General features: G+C 40.4%; 1 protein-coding gene across 1 annotated transcript in view; it reads right to left on the reverse strand.

Moving 5' to 3' along the window:
* Positions 1–20640, reverse strand: part of TGS1 (trimethylguanosine synthase 1) — a 76761-nt gene that overhangs the window by 35725 nt on the left and 20396 nt on the right. The window contains exons 5-6 of the mRNA XM_007939505.2: positions 19142–19313; positions 12575–12872 (exon numbers count right to left, since the gene is read on the reverse strand). Of these exons, the coding sequence (XP_007937696.2) occupies positions 12575–12872; positions 19142–19313 (470 nt within the window). The remainder of the gene's footprint in view (positions 1–12574; positions 12873–19141; positions 19314–20640) is intronic.

Consider the following 20640-nt stretch of genomic DNA (forward strand, 5'->3'; position numbering starts at 1 on the left):
GGAAATGGGAGTGGTACCACTCACTATTACCCCTAGTGACCCACTCAAAAAATTTTTGCTTCCTGTCCCTGCTACCCTATGCTCTGTGGGTCGGGAGATCTTAGTCCCAAAAGGAGGATTCACTCCTACCTGGAGACACAATACTGATTGCATTGAACTGGAAATGAAAAATGCCACCTGGCCACTTTGGCTTCCTCATGTCTGGATCAACAGACAAAGAAGGGCATTACTGTACTATCTGGTGTGACAGATCCTGATTACCAAGGGGAAATTGGATTGACAATTCATAATGGAGGTAAAGAAGAATATGTCTAGAATACAGAAGATTCTTTAGGATGTCTCCTAGTACTACCATGTCCTATGATGAAAGTCAATGGGAAATTACAGAAACCCAATTCTGATATGACTACTAATGGCCCAGACCCTTCAGGAATGAAGGCTTGGGTCACCCCACCAGGCAAAGAACCACAACCAGCTGAGATGCTTGCTGAGGGCAAGGGAAATACAGAATGGGTGGTGGAAGAAGGTAGTTCTGAATATCAGCTACGACCATGTGACCAGTTGCAGAAATCGGAGTGATTGTTATATTTCTTCATTGTATATGTGCATCAAATATTTTTGTCTCCTTCTGTTATGAATCGTGAAATGTAAGTAAGGTTAATGCTTTTCGGTTGTACATGTGTTAGTGTATCATGTTAGGTGCCAATATGACTTTATAATTGTCCTTATTTAGAGATTGTATATGGTTAAGAAGATGTGTACAACTGCCAAGTTGACAACGGGTGGACTGTGATAGTTGGAGCTGTGTGTCAACTTGTCTGGATCACAATTCAGTGTGGTTTAAGCAATTGTGATGTGGGTTGTTCCCATGATGAGATCAGATGTGTATGTTTTGAGCAGCCAATCTGTTGAAAGGGCGTTTCCCTAGGGGTATGGCCTGCTTCCAGTATATTTATGGACATCCTGGGAAAAGACATTCTTCTGTGGATCAGGATGCTGTTGTGCTGCCTACAACTGTCTGTGAGTGAACAATCTACCATTCGGCCTGGAGATCTTGGATTTATCATTCGTTGGAGTCAACAGACAGTTTATTGCCTGCCAACCTTGTGCTCATCAGCTTCTGCAGCTGAGTGAGTCGGGAAAAGCCTCCAGCTTGACATTTGATCCAAGAACCTGGGACTTGCCAGCTTCTAAGAGTGTGTGAGCCATTTTCCTAAGATAAATTTCTTTCTCTCTCTCTCTTTCTCTAAGCTTTACTGGTTTTGCTTCTCTAGAGAACCCACTCTAACACACACATCAATGTTCGAGTGAATGCCAATCACTATCTTTTGATTATACAAAAACATTTGCTATTAAGCTCATGAAGTGATGTTCAGTATCATTAGTCATTAGGGAAAACACAAACCAAAACCATGACATATTACTATGGCTATTATCAGAAAAACAGTAAATAAAAAGTGTTGACAAGCATGTAGAGAAATTAGAACCCTTGTGCATTGTTGATGGGAATTTAAAATAGTGCAGCTGCTATGGAAAACAATTTGTTGTATCTTCAAAAAGTAAACACAGTATTGCCGTATGATTCACCAATTCTACCATACCCAAAAGACTTGAATGGAGGGTATCAAACAGATAATATTACACCAAAGTTCACTGCAGCATTACTCACAATAGCTAAAAGGCAGAAACCACCAAAGTGTCCATTAGTAGATGAGTTGAAAAACAAAATGTGCTATATCCATATGATAAACTATTATTCAGCCATAAGAAAAAGGAAAATCTGAAACATGCTATGATATAAATGAACCCTGAAAACATATGCTAATTGAAGTAAGTGAGACACAAAAGGATAAATATTGTACAATCCCATTTATATAAAATATCTAGGACAGAAACATGTATAGTGACAGAAAGTAGATTAGTGGTTACCAGGGGCAGAGGAAAGGGGGAATGGGGAGCTATCGTTTATGATAGGTAAGGATATGTGTTAATTTAGCTAAGACCATGTTTCTCAGTAGTTTGGCAGGTATTATGCAATCATCCTCCATTTTGTGATCTGATATGAACAGTCAACTGAAAGTGGAGTTTCCTTGGGGGCATGGTCCAATATATCTAATATATGTGGATGTTTTGGTAAAGCTCACCCTTTCTTGATCCTGCAGTCGACTTGACATCCTATTCTTAGAACATGAGCCAGGAGCCCACTGTCTGACCTGCTGACTTTGGGTTCATCAATCCCTGCAATCACATGACTCAGGAGACACCTCCAGCCTGACACCTGACCCATGGATTTAGGAATAGCCAGCCTCTAAAACTGTGTAGGGAGCTCTGGTAGCATAGTGGCTAAGACACTTGCTTGCTGACCAGACGGCTGGCGGTTCAAACCCACCAGCCACTCCTCGGAAGGAAGGTTGGGCAATCCTACTTCTGTAGTGATACTGCCTTGGAAACCCAAGGAGGGGTCGCTATGAGTCGGGGGGCCGACTCGACGGCACATAACAACAACAACAACAAAACTGTGTAAGCTATTTCCTTGAAATAAATTTATCTTGCTCTCTCTTTATGTTTCACTGGTTTTGGAGAACCCAACGTAAGGAATCTGGTACTGAGAGGTCCTACAAAAACATACAACTAACAACATACAAACATACAACATACAACTAACTGCCGTCGAGTCGGTTCCGACTCATAGTGACCTCTCCTTGGGTTTCCGAGACAATATCTCTGCAGAAGTAGATTGCCCAGTCTTTCTTCCGAGGAGTAGCTAGTGGGCTTGAACCACTAGCCATCTGGTTAGCAGCCAAATGCCTCAGGCACTACGCCACCAAAGCTCTTAGAGGAACAATCTGGTTACTCTTAAAGGCACTGATGACTCTGCCTCCAGTATTAAAGAGGTCACTGATAATCCATGGTGTGAGACGGCAACAGAAATACACAAAATATCACCACCAGTCAATTAAACATTTGTGAGGGACAAGCTCTGGGTGGTTGCATATCTGGTACTTTTCTACAATTTTGCCATAATGAGAAGTATAAGGAAGCTGGCTGATTGATCCTACTTTCACTGGACAAAGTGGTGAAAGAAAGAGATGAGCTCAAAGCTTCAGAATCACAGATCAAGTACTGCACAAAAGACCCTGCAAGTTGCCACTTGTGCCATGAAAGAAAGTCTTATTTCTTCTAGCAACAGAGCTGATACTTTCAAACACCCAACTCAGAGTCTTATCTTAAGAGTGGCCGAATGACAATGCCAAGTGAATTCTCAATTTCAAATGGTATTGGAAGTTAAAGTGAGGGAACTGATTGGGAAGGAATGGGATCTTGAAACTTGGAATGGGGAAATATGGGCAGATAATCAGGAAGTGGGAGACACTAAGCCCCTAAATTCTGTTGAAAGACTCTTGCCAAGAGAATCAGCCCAATTACTCCCATTTGAAGAGATTATCCCACCTTTATCTTCTAAGTCACCCTCCAGTAAAACCACTGTCCCTTCCACACTCATAACAAACCAACACAATGCCCTGCCATGGAGTCAGATCCGACTCATAGCAATCCCTCCTTGGGTTTCCAAGGCAGTATCAGTGTGGAAATAGATTGCCCAACTTTCCTTCCGAGGAGTGGCTTTGAACTGCCAGCCTTCTGGTTAGCAGTCAAATGCCTTAGGTACTATGCCATCAGAGCTGCCACTGGATGGGACTAACCACCTATGTCTGAACAGTCTGTCTGAGTTATTGCCTGGAACATCAGCTGATACAGATGTCTTACAAGACATTATGGAATATCCCAAGGACCCATCCCACCATCCATTTTTGCTTCTAGACCTATATAACTAGACACAAATCCCAGCAAAGCCCAAAAGATGAAGCACAAAGCGTGACGCAGGAGGACATAAGCTATACTCCAAAAGGGCTGCTTGATTTTTCTAATACATACAAACAGAAACCTGGGGAATACATGTGGGAATGACTATTAAGGGTGTGGGATAATGGTGCAAAGAAAATCAAGTTGGATCAGTCAGAGCTTATTGATACAGGCCAAATAAGCACAAGTTCTTTAATGTTTTAGTTTGAGAGATTAAAAAAGGATCCAATAGTTTACTTAATAGGTTCATAGAAGTGTGGATTTAACAGTAGCCTAAATCAAACTGAAATGCCACATCTGCCCTGTTATACTGCAGAAGGTAACCAAAGACTTGGGGAAACTGGCATGTTATCAAGTGGATTTATCAGGGAGGACACACAGACCCACTTATGGAATGTCCAGAGACACACTTTTTACCACAACGATGAGTAATAAATTTGTGAGGGGAGTCCCAGCATCCTTGAAGCCTGTTGTCACTGCTATTTTCTATAAGTCATATTTGATAGTGGTAACTGCTCTAATTCAATTAAGACACCTAGCTACAATGGGGTTGTTTGGACTTTGTAGTGGTAGGGGCTACGTTGTGGCACTTAATCAACAAAGAAAAAATGGGTGTGATTACCATAATGAGCAGCAAAGTCAAAGCAGTAACCAGGACAGTCTGACTCATATGGACTTATACGGTGTTGGGTACTTAAGTCATGGTGTCCCTATGTGGGAAATCTCCTATTGACTTGTATAAGCAGAAGAATTCTAGGTCAAGTGAATGGCTGTCTTACTTGAATTGCCAGAACAGAGTCATGGTCTCTCAATCAATTCCCGTATTTGAGCCAGTTTATACACTCACAACCCCCTGAATGATGGGAGGCAAAGTACCCTGGAGGAAGGATCCCGTTACAATGCCAAAAATGTATACTGTTAATCTTTCTCCAGACTTCCCCAAAGGGATCTATGGCCTTTTACAAGAGGGACTGTTCAATGGGGAAAAAGCAATAACCAGACCTTTTGGGAGTTACTGGACACTGGCTCTGAACTGACACTAATTCCAGGAGCATCACTGTAGACTACCAATAAGTAGGGGGCATACTGACGTCAAGTTATCAATGTTTGTTTGACAGAGGGTCCAATGGGTTGCCAAACCCATCCTGTAGTGATTTTGCCAGTTCCAGAATGCATAATTAGAACAGATATGCTCAGCAACTGGCAGAACCACCAAACTGGAAGCCATGAGAACTGCCCCTACTAGAAAAATAGTAAATCCAAAGCTGTATCACACTCCTAAAGAGATTGCAGAGATTACTGCCACCATCGAGGACTTAATATCCTCCATTTAATTCACCTATTTGGGCTGTGAAAAAAATAATAGATCTTGGAGAATGACAGTAGGTTACTGTAAATTTACCCAGATTGTGACTCTAATTGCAGCTGCTTTACTAGCTGTTGTTTCATTGCTTGAGCAAATCAATACAACTCCTGGTATCTGGTATACAGCTATTGATCTGGCCAATGCCTTTTTCTCAATTCTGGTTTTGAAGGATCACCAGAAGCAGTTTGGCTTCAGCTGGTAAGGCCAGCAATACATCTATACTCTCCTACCATATGGGTATATCAATTCTCCTGCACTATGTCACAATTTAGTCTGAAGGGAACCTTGAATGCCTTTCTCTTCTACAAGATGTCACACTGGTCCATTACATTAATGGCATTATGCTGATTGGAAATAGTAAGAAGGAAGTATCAATGACTCTAGACTTATTGGTAAGATATTTTTGTGTTCAAACCAAACCTAACTCATTGCTACTGAAATGATTCTGACTCACAGTGACCCCCACTGTGTTTTCAAGGCTTTAAATCTTTATGGAAGCAGACTGGCCGAGGAGTGGCTTTGAATCACTGATATTTTGGTTAGCAGCCAAATGCCTTAATCACTATGCCAGCAGAGCTCCTTTATTTGTGTGCTACAGGGTATGAAATTATTCTGACGAAAATTAAGGTATCTTCTATCCCTAGAAATTTCTAGGTTTCCTGTGGTGTGGGGCATGTTGAAACAGTCCTTCTAAAGTGAAGGTAAGTCATTGCATCTGGCCCTTCCAACAGCTGAAAACAGGCCTGCTGGGCCTGTTTGGATTCTGAAAGCAACATATTCCTCATTTGGGTGTGCTACTTTGGCCTATTATCAAGTGCCCTGAAAAGGTGCTAGTTTTGAGTGGGACCCAGAACAAAAGAAGACTCTGCAAAAGGTTCTACCTACTACGCAAGACTCTCTGCCACTTGAGCCATATGATACAGCTTATCTGATGGTGCTTAAAGTATCTGTGGCAGATAAAGATACTGTTTGTAGTGTGTCAGGCCCCTATCCACACATCACAGAGCAGATCCTAAGGATTTTGGAGCAAAGTTCTGCCACCCTCTGTAGATAACTACTTTCCTTTTAAGATTCTTAATTGTTATTTTGGGTGAAAGCTTACAGAGCAAATTCATTTTACATACAACAGTTCATACACATTTTATTTCATGATATTGATTGCAATCCCCACAATATAACAGAGCTCTTCCCACTTCTTCCCTGTGGCTATCTATTCCCTGTGTCCTTCTTTCCCATGCATTCCTGCCCTCTGAACTATCTCCCTGTACAGATACTGCCCTTCTGATTTTCCATGGTTGATTGTTCTAAGGAGTGTACCTACCTGGTATATATGTTCTCCTATACACCTGTCTATTGTTTGGCTGGAAGCCATGGGAGTGAGTTCAATTCCAGGCTTGAAGGATGACTAGGGGCCATAGTCTTGGCAGTTTCAATCAGACCAGGAAGCCTGCTCTTTATTTATGATTTTGAGTTTTGCTCCACATTTTTCTCTCATTCTATCCAGGATCTCCTACGCCAATCCCTTTCCAAGTGGTTGACAGTTTTTCTGGTCTCAAGGTCATGTAGGTTGAGGTTCAAATGGAACCACTCTCCTTTCGAGAAACAGGTCTTGGCTTATTATTGGGCCTTAGTAGAGACTGAATGCTAAACCATGGCCACCAAGCCCCAAGTGGCTTGAAATGCCCATCATGAAATGGGTATTCTCTGATCCATAGTCATAAAGTCAGATGTACACAAGCAATCAATTATTAAATGGAAGTGGTATGAATGAGATTAGGGTTGAGCAGGATCTGAAGACACAGGGAAATTACATGAGGAAATGGCCCAAATTACTTGGTCTCCACTCCTGTTCCATTACTCTCCTTCTCCTAGTCTGCATCTATGGCTTTATGGGGAGTGCATCAATCAATTGACTGAGCAAGAGAAATTATTGCCTGGTCATAGATGGCTAGCACAATATGCCGGTAGCATTCAGCAGTAAACAATAGCATTACTACAGACCCTTTCTGGGACTACCCTGGAAGAGAAATCCTCCTAATAGACAGAACTTCGAGCAGTGCACCTGGTTGTACATTTTGCTTGAAAGGAGAAAGACAGATGTGTGAATGTATATTGGTTCAAGGGCTGTGGCCAATGTTTTGTTTGAATGGTCAGGGACCTGGAAGGTACATGACTGGAAAACCAGTGACAAGGAAAATGAGTGATCAACACGGTAGTACTGAGGAAGAGGAAGATGTAGGGAAGTAAACAGGAGGTACAGAAAACAAAGAGGAACCCTTTTGCATGCATAGTACTACGTTGTCAGTGATGGCAAGCATTGATCTATGGGTGGACAGGATGAATGATCAGGTATGTCTAGGTAGGATGAGTGTGTCCGTGACCATGTATAGGGTTGGTTTCTACATGTGTATTTGTATGTGCTGTAAGAATATCCCAACATATAATAGAGCTAACAAGGGGCAAAATTGTGATAACTTTTGGCCACAGACAACCACCCTGAGGGGTGGTTGTAGCTGGACCTGCAGGCTTGGGACAACTGTCACGGGGGGCATCAAGCTCAACTGGCATACTACACGAAAAAATTGTTCCATATTCTACTCCGGTGAGTAGCAACTGGGGTCTCAAAAGCTTGTAAGCAGCCATCTAAGATACAACAATTGGCTCCCCTTGTCCAGAGCAAAGAAGGATGAAGAAAATCAAAGACACATGGAAACAATTAGTCCAAAGGACTAGTGGACCATGAGAACCACAGCCTACAGTATAACCCTGAGACCAGGAGAATGAGATGGTACCTGGCTACCACTATTAACCACACAGAAAGGGATCAGAATAGGAGGTCCTAGATAGAATGTAAGAAAAAGGTGGAAAACAACTCAAAATCATTAAAAACACAAACAAACCAGGTTTTCTGGTCTGAGAGAGCCTGGTGAGACTCCTGAGACTATGGCTCCTAGTTACCTTTCAGGTCTGGAACTGATCTTCATTCTCTGCTTCCAACCAAATAATAGATAGGTATACAGGGTGAACATTTACATCAGGTAGATACACTCCTTGGAGTGATCAATTATGGGAGAATAGAAGGGACGCATTTGCATGGGGAGATAGCTCAGGGGGTGGGAGTGCATGGTAGGGAAGGATACAGGGAGGAAGTGGGATGAGAGCTGTTACACTGTGGGAAATTGCAATCAATGTCTGGTGGTGTTCTGCCTAAGGCATTTGACTGCTAACTAGTAGGTTGGCAGTTCAAACCCACCAGCCACTTTGCAGAAGAAGACTGGGTGATCTACTTCCATAAAGATTTACTGCCTCGGAAGCCCAAAGGGGGTTGCTATGAGTCGGATTCGACTTGATGGTAGTTTTTTTTTTTTTTCCCCCTGGTTTGGTCATGAAACAAAATGTGTATAAACTGCTATATGGAAAATGAATTTGCTGTATAAAGTTTCACCCAAATCACAAAAATCAAAACCAAAACTGGTGACAAGGGGATATGGGGAAATGTCATATGTACAGACCTCTCTGAGTGGGCCAAAGAGGTGAAGGTATTTGTGTCTCATGTGAATGCTTACCAAAGGTGACTTTGATAGAGGAGAATTTTAACAATCAAGTAGATAGGATCATATATTCTGTTGATATCAGTTAGCTCTTTCCCCAGCCACTTCTGTCATTGTCCAATGGGTTCATGAACAAAGTGGCCATGGCGGCAGGGATGGAGGTTATTCATGAGCTCAGCAATAGGGACTTCCACTCACTAAGGCTGATTTGGCCAGAGCCACTTCTGGGTGCCCAGCAGAGACCAACACTAAGTACCTGATATGGCATCATTCCTAGGGGTGATTAGCCAGCAGCTTGTTTTCAAGATGTTACATTGGATCACTTCCATCATTATTCTTACAAGGACAGACAATCACCTGAGATATGGATTTGCTTTCCCTGTATACAATGTCTGCAAAACTATAATCCATGGTCTTACAGAATGGCTTGTCCACTGTTAGGGTGTACGTCATGGATTGAATTGTTTCCCCCCAAAATTTGTGTCAACTTGGCTGGGCTTCTCAGTGGTTTAGCAGTTAGGTAATGATATAATGTGGCAAATATTTAATGATACCTCATGATGTGATCTGAGGTGTAAGAGAATAAAGGGTAGGATGCAACACCCTTAGTCTCATCACAGACCTGATCCAATGTAAGGGGAGCTTTTTTGGTGTGTGGCCTGTAATGCCTTTAATCTTATAAGAGATAAAAGGAGAGAGAAAGGAGGAGAGGGGGGGACCTACTGCCACAAAGAAAGAGGAGCCAGGAGTGGAACGTGTCCTTTGGACCAACGGTCCCTGTGCTGGGATCCTTCTAGGACCAATAGACACATAGAGAAAAACACTTACCCTAAAGCCAGTGCTCTGAACTAGGCTCCTAAAGTGAGGACATCTAGCCTCCTAAAGTGAGAGAGAAGCTCTGGTGGTATAGCAGTGAAGGCATTTGGCTGCAAAAGTTCAGCAGCTCGAACCCATCAGTTACTCTGGAGGAAGAAGATGAGGCAATCTACTTCCATAAAGATTTACAGCTTTGGAAATCCACTATGAGTCAGAATTGACTGACAGAAGTAAGCCTTTTTTTTTTTTTTTAAAAAACTGTAAGAGAATAATCTGTTAAACTCATCCACTTGTGGTATTTCTATTACAGTAGCATTAGGTAACCAAGACAGTATCCCACACAGCATTGCCTCAGATAAAGGAACTGAATTCACAGCAAATGAAGTACCACAAGGGGCCCATTGCCATGGAATTCCCTGGTCTTACCATGTTCCTCATCACTTTGAAGCAGCTGACTTAATAGGATGCTGGAATGTCCTTCTAAAGACACAATTACAGCACCAGCTATATGGCAAAACCTTGCAGGGTTGGGGCAATGTTCTCCAGGATGCTGTATACGCTCTAAGCCAGTGTCTAGTATTTGGTGCTGCTTCTCCCATAGCCAGGATTCATAGGTTCGGAAATCAAGAAAGGGAAATGTTAATGAAACCACTCATTATTATATTTAGTAACCCACTAGCAAAATTTTTGCTTCCTGTCCCTGTGACTGTAGAGGTCTTAGTTCCAAAAGGAGGCCTGCTCCCACCAGGAGACACAACACTGATTCCACTGAACTGGAAGATGAATGCTATCCAGCCACTTAGGACTTATTATGCCTCTGAAGCAACAGACAAAGAAGGGAGTTATCATACTGGCTGTTGTTACTGATCCTGATTACCAAAGGGAAACTGAATTGTTATTATATAATAGAGGTAGAGTGTTCTGCAATACAGCAGATTCCTTAGGATATCTCTTAGTACTACCATATTCTGTAATTAAAGATGGAAAACTACAAAAGCCCAGTTCTGACATGACGAATAGCCCAGACCCTTCAGAAGAGAAGGTTTGGATCGTCCCACCAGGCAAAGAACCAAAACCTGCTGAGGTACCTGCTGAGGGCAAAGGCAACATGGAATGGCTGATGGAAGAAGGTTGGTCTAAACACCAGCTATCACGACATGACTCATTGCAGAAATGAGTACTGTAATTGTTTTGTGTATTTGTTCCTTGTTTTGTTATATATGTATGTGTGTGAGTATGTGTCTATCTATATGTATGTATATAAAATATCTTTGTTTTTTTCTCATATTTTATTACTTACCACAAAATATAAGATGCAAACAGGCTTAAGGCATTTTTTTTTATATGCCTATTAGTTATATCATGTTAGATGCAAGTATGTTTTTATAATTGTCTTTATTTTGAGATTGAGGTACAGTTTAAGATGTGTACAGGGGATGAGTTGTTAAGGGGTGGACTATGACAGTTAAGGTTATGTGTTAACTTGCCTAGGCCATGATTCTCAGTGGTTTGTCATCTGATGTGAGAAACTAATCAGGTGAAAGGGGAATTTCCTTGGGAGTGTGTCATGTGTCCAATATATATGGATACTCTAGCGAAGCTCTCTTTCTCTTGATCCTGTGTTTGATTCATCATCCTGATTTCAGTTCTTGGGAATGAGCTAGCAGTTTATCTGAACAGCCAATTCTGGGTTTGTTAGACCCTGCAACCATGAATCAGCCTCCAGCTTCATGCCTGACCCACAAATTTGGGACTTGCCAAATGGCATCAGACATTACCTGAAATAAATCTCTCTATAGATGGGAGCTCTGGTAGCATAGTGGCTAAGACACTTGCCTGCTAACCAGACGGCTGGCGGTTCAAACCCACCAGCCACTCCTCGGAAGGAAGGTTGGGCAATCCTACTTCTGTAGTGATACTGCCTTGGAAACCCAAGGAGGGGTCGCTATCAGTCGGGGCCGACTTGATGGCACATAACAACAACAACATATATTTATATAAGGAGCTCTGGTAGCATAGTGCCTAAGGCACTTGACTGCTAACCAGAAGGCTGGCGGTTCAAACCCACCAGCCACTCCTTGGAAGGCAGGTTGGGTGATCCTACTTCCGTATGATACTGCTTTGGAAACCCAAGGAGGAGTCGCTACGAGTCAGGGCCGACTCGACAGCATATAACAACAACAACATATATTTATATATATACATACATGCTTCACTGGTTTTGCTCCTTTAGAAAACCCAGTATAAGGAATTACTTAATGGGTACAGTGTTTCTGTTTGAGTTGATGAAAACTTTTGGAAACAAACAGTGTTGATAGTTCCACGCACAATGTTTGAAGTGTGATTAGTGCCACTGGACTATGTGCTTGAAAATGGTCATATCTATAAATTTTATGTTGTGTATATTTTACCACACATTAAAAAAACGCATATCTACTGTGAAAAATTCAAACAGTATGAAAGGGTATAAAGTGAAAATATTACTCTGTCCCATATTCATTAAAGCTAACTACCATGTACACTTTATGCTAATGTACCATTATAAAAAACAAACTAATACCACCAACCATAAAAACAGGAAAAAAAAAAAAAAAGAATTATCTAAAAGAAAACCATACCAACATCAAATGTCAAAAGATCTAACCAGGATTGGGATATCCAATCCTATTATTAGTCCAAAGAACAGAGGGTCACAGAAGAGACCAATGGGAATGGCACAGAATGTGGCCTTAAAGTACAGTTGTCCACATACTTCACATTTACATTATCATAACTTGCTCAGCCAAGAGTGAACAGTACCCTGTATGCCATACATAGTCATTAGCATATTACACTCAATATGCCTTCTTGCAACTTAAAAATAAACAGCACTGAATCCTTAGGTACAAAAGATTAAGAACTGAGAACTAGGGGAAAACATATCAAAGAAAAAATGTATTTATCTAAACTCATTAGCAAGATGAGTCATATTTACTCTTACCTTCATTTTCTACCTGAAGAGAGTCTGGTATCTCCTGAATAACACGATCCTGTTCTTCTTTTACAGTTGCTCCTATGCTGTCTCCTTCATTTTTTTCTGTTTCAAATTCACCAGCTAATGATACAGTCTGGCATTTGTCAGGTTCTGGATTACTAGTCTCAAATGTGTCATCATCTTTTGTAACAGATACTTGCTGTTCCTCTGAATCACTACTCGTGCAAGTGTCTTGCACACTGTCCTGAGAAAATGACTTCTGTGTTGCTTCCTCATCATTAACCCATCTTAGGAATTTTTCTACCTGAAATTTTAAGATGTCATAAGAATGAGTTAATTTCATACTACAGACTTTCTCATCTGTTTTTTTTTTTTTTAAAAAAACATTTTTGGTTAAGAATACATATAGAACACACACCAAGTCAACAATTTCTACATGTACAAATCAGTGACATTTATTTCCCACCTATTTTATCATCTGTAATTTGACTGCCAAGCTGTATCATAATTACTAGCTCTGATAAGTACACTGCATCACAGAAGCACAAGTGAATAATTCTGAGCCAAATGCAATTTGTTATCCTGACATACCATGAACTTATTAAAGATTTTTTTTAAAGACTTTAAAGAAAATAACAGATTAAACACAACACTATGATCTCTGTGTTACCAATTTACACTAGAAGATTTAGCCAAACTTGCTTCATAAAGGTCCCTAACAATGTAACTGTAGTGTGATACTACAGCTACCATTACAAATACACTTACTTATAGTAGGAGCTCTGGTATCATAGTGCCTAAGGCACTTGACTGCTAACCAGAAGACTGGTGGTTCAAACCCACCAGCCACTCCTCGGAAGGAAGGTTGGGCAATCTACTTCTGCAGTGGGGCAATCTACTTCTCAGAAACCCAAGGAGGGGTTGCTATGAGTCGGGCCCGACTCCACAGCACGTAACAACAACACCGTAGGCAGGGCCGGGGCCTGGTGGCTGTTTTTCACTTGGGTGTGGCTCTATACTAAGGCAAGGGCCTGAAGTAGGCTGGTGCAGAGGGGTTAGGAACAACTAAGGGAGACGAACTTGTCAGTATGTCATCCTGTGGTGGCTTATGTGTTGCTGTGAGGCTAGACGCTTTGCCACTGTGTTGTAAAATGCCAGCAGGGTTACCCATAGTGGAGAGGTTCCAGCAGAGCTTCTGGCCTTAGACAGGCTTGGAAGAAAAGGCCATCCACTTCTCAAAAGAACTGGCCAGTGAAAACCTTATGAATAGCAGTGAAACACTGTCTGATATATTACTGGAAAACTTTATGAACAGCCCTGAAACATTGTCTGACATAGTGCTGGAAGATGAGCCCATCAAGTCAGAAGGCTGCCTGGGGAAGAGCTGACTCCTCAGAGTAGAGCCAATCTTAACGATATGGATAGAGTAAAGCTTTCGGGACCTACATGTGCTGATGTAGCATGACTCAAAAAATGAGCTGAAAGAGATGCAAACATCCATTAATAATTGGAACATGAAATGTACAAAGTATGAATCTAGGAAAACTAGAAGTTGTCAAAAATGAAATGGAACACATGAAGATCAATATCCGAGGCATTAGTGAGCTGAAATGGAAGTTGGTTTTGGCCATTATGAATCATACAACCATATGATCTACTATGCTGGGAATGACAAATTGAAGAGGAATGGTATGGCATTCATCATCACAAAGACTGTTTCAAGATCTGTTCTGAAGTACAACACTGTCAGTTACAGGATAATATCCATATAGCTACAAGGAAGACCAGTTAATACCACTGTTTTGGTTACCTAGTGCTGCTCTGACAGGAATATACCACAAATAGGATAGTCTTAACAAACAGGAGTTTATTCTTACAATTTGGAGGCTTTAAGTCAAAGTTTGAAGTGCCAGGCTCTAGGGGATGGGTGAAAAGCCCCTCAACCATGGCGTCCAGCTCTGCCTCCGGCTCCTGGCCCACTGGAGCTAGAGTCATTTCTTCACTTAGACAGCTGCTGGCTGCTGAGGCTGAGAAGCCCCAAGGTTGACAAGTCAAAAGGCACAGTCTTGATGTTACCAAACCACACGACCATTAACTTAAGTCCATCGTAAGTCCCAAATCGGCAGAGCATAGCAGGCTGCGGAGCAACAACACAGCTACATGCAGGGTCCAAGTGTGCCATAGGCTAGAGACCATTCCCAAACCTTCTCCTTATATACAGGAAGTAGACCACATCCCAAAGGCAGCTACTCAGCTGTTTGTGGTAGATCCCACCATGGAGTTGACTGCCAGTCTCATCATGGGGAATAACTACTACTAGCTGCCCAGCCACTCAATCAGGCCCAGCCAAATTGACACACAAACATAACTACCACAACCACTATTATCCAAATTTATGTACCAACCACCAAAGCCAGAGATGAGAATATTGAAGATTTCTACCAACTTCTGTAATCTGAAATTGATCGAACATGCAATCAAATGTTATCACTGCTGAGTGGAACGCAAAAGTTGGAAACAAAGAATTACCAGTAGTTGGAAAATATGGCCTTGGTGATAGAACTAATGCTGCAGATCGCATGAAAGAATTTTGTAAGACCCATGACTTATTCATTGCAACAACATAAGTGATGGCTATACACATGGACTTCACTAGATGGAATACACAGGAATCAGACTGACTACATCTGCAGCAAAAGGTGATAGAGAAGTTCAATATCTTTGGCCAAATCAAGGCCAGGAGCTGATTGTGGAATAGACCACCAACTGGTCATATGCATGTTCAAGTTGAAGTTGAAGACAATTAAAACAAGTCCACGAGAGCCAAAATATGACCTTGATAATATCCCTCCTGAATTTAGAGACCATCTAAAGAATAGATTTGGTACACTGAACACCCAATGACGGAAAACCAGAGAAATTGTGGGATGACATCAAGGACACCTTCCATGAAGAAAGACAAGAAAGGAAGAAAAGATCAAAATGGATGTCAGAAGAAACTCTGAAAATTGCCCTTGAGTGGAGAGTAGCTAATGCAAATGGAAGAAATGACAAGATAAAAGAGCTGAACAGAAGATTTCAAAGAGCAGCTCAAGCAGACAAAACCAATTACTATAATGAAACATGCAAAGACCTGGAGTTAGAGAACCAAAAGGGAAGAACACGCTTGGCATTTCTCAAGCTGAAAAAACTGAGGAAAAAATTTAAGGCTCGTGTTGCAATACTGAAAGGACCTATGGGAAAAATACTGAATGATGCAGGATGCATCAAAAGAAGATGGAAGGAATATACAGTCACTGTACCAAAAAGAATTGTCAATGTTCATCTATTTCAGGAAGTGGCATATGATCAAGAACCAATGCTACTGAAGGAAGAAGTCAAAGCTGCACTGATGGAATCAGAGAAGGACAAGGGTCCAGGAAATTATGGAACATCCATTGAGATGTTTCAACAAACGGATGCTCCACTGGGGGCACTCACTCAGTTATGCCAAGAGATCTGGAAATCAGCTGTCTAGCCAACTGACTGGAAGAGATCCATATTTGTACCCATTCCAAAGAAAGGTGATTCAACAGAATGTGGAAGTTATCAAAGAATATCATTAATGTCACATGCAAGTAAAATCTTACTGAAGATAATTCAAAAACAGTTGCAGCAGTATATTGACAGAGAGCTTCCAGAAATGCAAGCTGGATTCAGAAAAGGGCGTGGAACAAGGGATCTCATTGCAGATGTCAGATGGATCTTGGCTCAAAGCAGAGAATACCAGAAAGATGTTTATTTGTGTTTTACTGACTATGCAAAAGCATTCGATTGTGTAAATCATAACAAATTGTGGATAACATTGAGAAGAATGGGAATTCCAAAACACTTAATTGTACCCATGAAGAACCTGTACTTAGATCAGGGGGATGTTGTTCACATAGAACTAGGAGATAATGCATGGTTCAAAATCAAGAAGGGAGTGTATCAAGGTTGTATCCTCTCACCATACTTATTCAACTTGTATTTTGAGCAAATAATCCAAGAAGCTGGATCATATGAAAAAGAAAGTGGCATCAGGATTGGAAGACTCATGAACAACCTGACCTGTGATATGTAGATGACACAACTTGCTTGCTGAAAGTGAGGATGACTTGAAGCATTTACTGATGAAGATTATAGACTACAGTTTGCAGTATGGATTACACTTCAATATAAAGAAAATAAAAATCCTTACAACTGGTCTGATAAATAACTTCACAGTGGATGGAGAAAGGACTGGAAGCAGCAGTCAACACATCAGAGGACATATTGCACTGGGCAAATGTGCTGCAAAGGACCTCTTTCAGAGGAAAAGCAAAGATGTCTCCTTGAAGACTAAGGTGTGCCTAACGCAAGCCATGGTATTTTCAACCACCTCTTATGCATGTGAAAGCTGGACAATGAATAAGAAAGACCCAGAGTTGATGTTTTTGAGTTGTCGTGTTGGAGAAGAATGCTAAGAGTACCATGGTCTGTTAAAAGGACTAACAAATCTGTCCTGGAGGAAGTGCAGCCAGAATGCTCCTTGGAAGTGAGAATGTCCACAGTTTTTCTCACCTACTTTGGCCATGTTGTCAGAAGGGACCATTCCCCGCAGAAGGATATCATGCTTGGTAAAGTGGAGGGTCAATGTAGAGGGGGAAAGCCCTCAACAGGATGGACAGACACAGTGGTTGCAACGATGGGCTCAAGTATAGCAAGGATCATGAGGCTGGCACAGGACTGGGCAGTGTTTCATTCTGCAGTACATAGGGTTGCTATGAGTTGGAGATGACTTGATGGCACCTAACAACAACAACAACATTGTTTAACCATTTATTTTAATTTTTCAAATTACATAGAGTTCTCTTCAATGGCTCTGGTTACCATCTATATTAAATGTTATTTATCATCAGAGATGAATGGTAAAAAGATTTAGTGCCAAACTTTTTAAAAGATTAAATATTGTGTTATCTTGGAAAGATGGAGAATGATCTTTTAAGGAAGTAATAAACAACAACAAAAGAAACCAAACCATTGAGTTGATTCCAACTCATAGTAACCACCACTGACTTTCCAAGGCTATAAATCTTTATGGAAGTAGACAGCTCCATCTACCTTCCACAGAGCAGCTGGTGGGTCTGCACTGCCGACCTTCTGGTTAGCAGCCTTACACACTGCACCAGCAGCACAGCCAGTAAAATGTGTCTTAACAACTAGGTTTATTCTCTGAGATGTTAATCAAGGCTCCAGGTTATATGTTTTATTTGCTTGCATTTCTCTTGCAAGAATATTGTAAGGCTGATGTTGCAGAGTTAGCAAATGAGAGTGGTTGACATAAATTGGACATGGACAACAACCCAGAATCTTCCTCTGAAGGGAATGTGCCAACACATCAATCAGATATCTAAGGGCACAACAGCCATATTATTTTTCCCTTAGCAATACTTAGCCATTATGTCTCTGATTGTCATCCATACATGAATATATGGGGACTATTACACATTATAAAGAGTCCTATAGGATTGATTATATTGATACTGGGCAGTCAGTTTCAGATAGAAATAGGGTCACTAAAATATTTATTAAAATATCACCAGCAACCAAACAAACCGAAATATAATAAAAATAAAATCAACTATAAATATAGCATAGTGCCTAAGGCACTTGACTGCTAACTAGAAGGCTGGTGGTTCAAACTCACCTGCCACTCCTCGGAAGGCAGGTTAGGCAATCTACTTCCATAGTGATACTGCCTCAGAAACCCAACGAGGGGTTGCAACGTGTCAGGTCTGACTCGATGGAACATAACAACAGCAACAACAATAAATTTGTAGCATGGTTTGGAAGTATGCTGAACTTAGGAAAGAAAATGTACCCTAAGGGTAAAACAAAGTCATCAAATAATCTGAAATAATGTTGCAATGCCCAAAAGAGTTCCTGGAGGTGTGGTGGACACAAACATTCTGCTCAACGGAAGGTGTTTTTTTTTTCTATAATAGAGAAGTATTACTTATCAATCTAAGCAATTTCTAATTACTTTTGTTTCCCAGGTACATGGATAGCAGGTACAGAAAAGTCCAAGAGAGGGGATATGGTTATTCCCATTAACAACATAAATCAATAAAATGGCCTCAAGTTTCATGCTATTAGGATGAATCTGTTATTTCAAAGTTTGTTCTCTTATCTTGGAGGAGCTCAGAACTCAGGCTCAGAATTCAGTAAAAGCTGTAACAGACTTAGAACTACCAAGATGCTACTTAGCCTTACATAGATGAGAAATTCTCCCTCGACTGTTATTACATATGCAAGGTAATTTTACCTATTTATCTTCTTAGATACTATTACTTCCTAGTGTTCAAAATACACCCTTTGCACAGTGCTGCTAACTTAGCATTATTACAAATTTAATTACACAATATATGACTTTCAGGAAGCATGTGGAAAAGAATTTTAGCTACTTTTATCTCTTGTAGAGACAGGCTTCCTATTTGAATATAACAATTTTAAGAAGGTTGACAGTTCAGTTCACAAAATGAACTAACTTAGTAAATATTAATTTATACATACCTTACTCAAAGCTTTGCTTTTCTTGCAAAATGGGCTTTCTGACTCTTTGGTAAAGATTTGTTTGTTTTTCACATTTATTTGTCTTCGCATATCCAGGAACTTTGACTTACGCTTCACATTCTTCTGTAGATACTTGACCTGTCGATGACTGAAATTTGAAATCTTACCATATCTATAACCAAAAGAGAGTAAGTTAATTCAAACCTTAAGTTCTAAGAGTTTGTTTCTTTTTAACAAAAAATTTAAAGATAATTAAACTGACAATTCACGCTAGTTTTTTTTCTACCAGCAGTCACAATTTCATGTTTCAAATTATGAAAAGGATAATATAAAGTTCAAAACTGCAGAGACATTTAAGGTCTACCTTGTATGTTAATTCTAAAGCACATGGGAAATATCATAAGTTGGGAATATCAACATATCTAACACAGATCAAGAAGCAGAAATTACATAAAAATAAAAAACTCATTGCCATTGAGTCCATTCCCACTCATGACAACCCTTTGTCAGAGTAAAGCTACTCTTTTTTTAATTTTTTATTTTGATTTGGGTGAAATCCATTGGGTTTTCTTGGCTATAACCTTTACAGAAGCAGATCATTGCCAGGCCTTCCTTTCACAGTGCCAAATTTTAGATTAGTAGTTGAGCGCAAATTGTTTGCAGCATCCGAGGAGGCTAGAAATTATAGAGTGGAATGTAATAAAGAAATAGCAGAAAAACATAACCATTGAAGATTGCAGGGAATATAATTTTTTCTCAAGGTGGGGTGATAGCAAAGTTTTTAACACATATTTGGATGTCTTTGAATTATCTTGAGTGGACACTAAATTCTTGACCTAAAGCAATCTGTGTTTATATAAAGCAATGTCTTACTATCAAAATGATTAGAGAATGTGTGCTGATGTAACCATCTGAATTTTTATAATCCTAAAGGACTGTATACTGTCAAGCTTTACCTATTTCATAGCATATGAAAATTTACCTACTGCGAAACCTTCTTTGACTATATCAAACCTCATTTGACTCCCTTTCTCACAATTTACTAGGGACTGAGACTATAATACACAATTAAACACTTATATAAAATTTTGTATAACTTGGGTTTATATGCCAGGTCTTGTCTTCCAGTCATACAAACTTCTTTCTAATAAAAAGTATATTTTATCCTTCTTTTAAAAGTACATATTTTAAATAGAAGGAAATAGTTAAGCTAAGTTCAAGTATCAGAACTAAACATTCAAGAGCATATTCTAGCAAGAGCTATCCAAGTAACTTATCAATAAAATTAAATGTAGGTAGTAGTATATTTTGCCAGGAATTTAAAGCAGTATCAAAAAACCTTTTACATTACCAAACTTTATGATCTTTAGCCTCTGCAGTGTAGTAAATTACTTTGTGTGGCTTTTCTACTCATAAGTCTTTGTAAACTCCAAGGTGGGATTTGCTATGAGCAACTGAGGAGCTCCTGATTGCTGAAGGTGTCCACCTGGAGTATTTCT

The sequence above is a fragment of the Orycteropus afer genome, unplaced genomic scaffold (assembly GCF_000298275.1).
Source record: "Orycteropus afer afer isolate SDZICR_OR568_19922 unplaced genomic scaffold, OryAfe1.0 scaffold00060, whole genome shotgun sequence".
NCBI classification, from domain to species: domain Eukaryota; kingdom Metazoa; phylum Chordata; class Mammalia; order Tubulidentata; family Orycteropodidae; genus Orycteropus; species Orycteropus afer.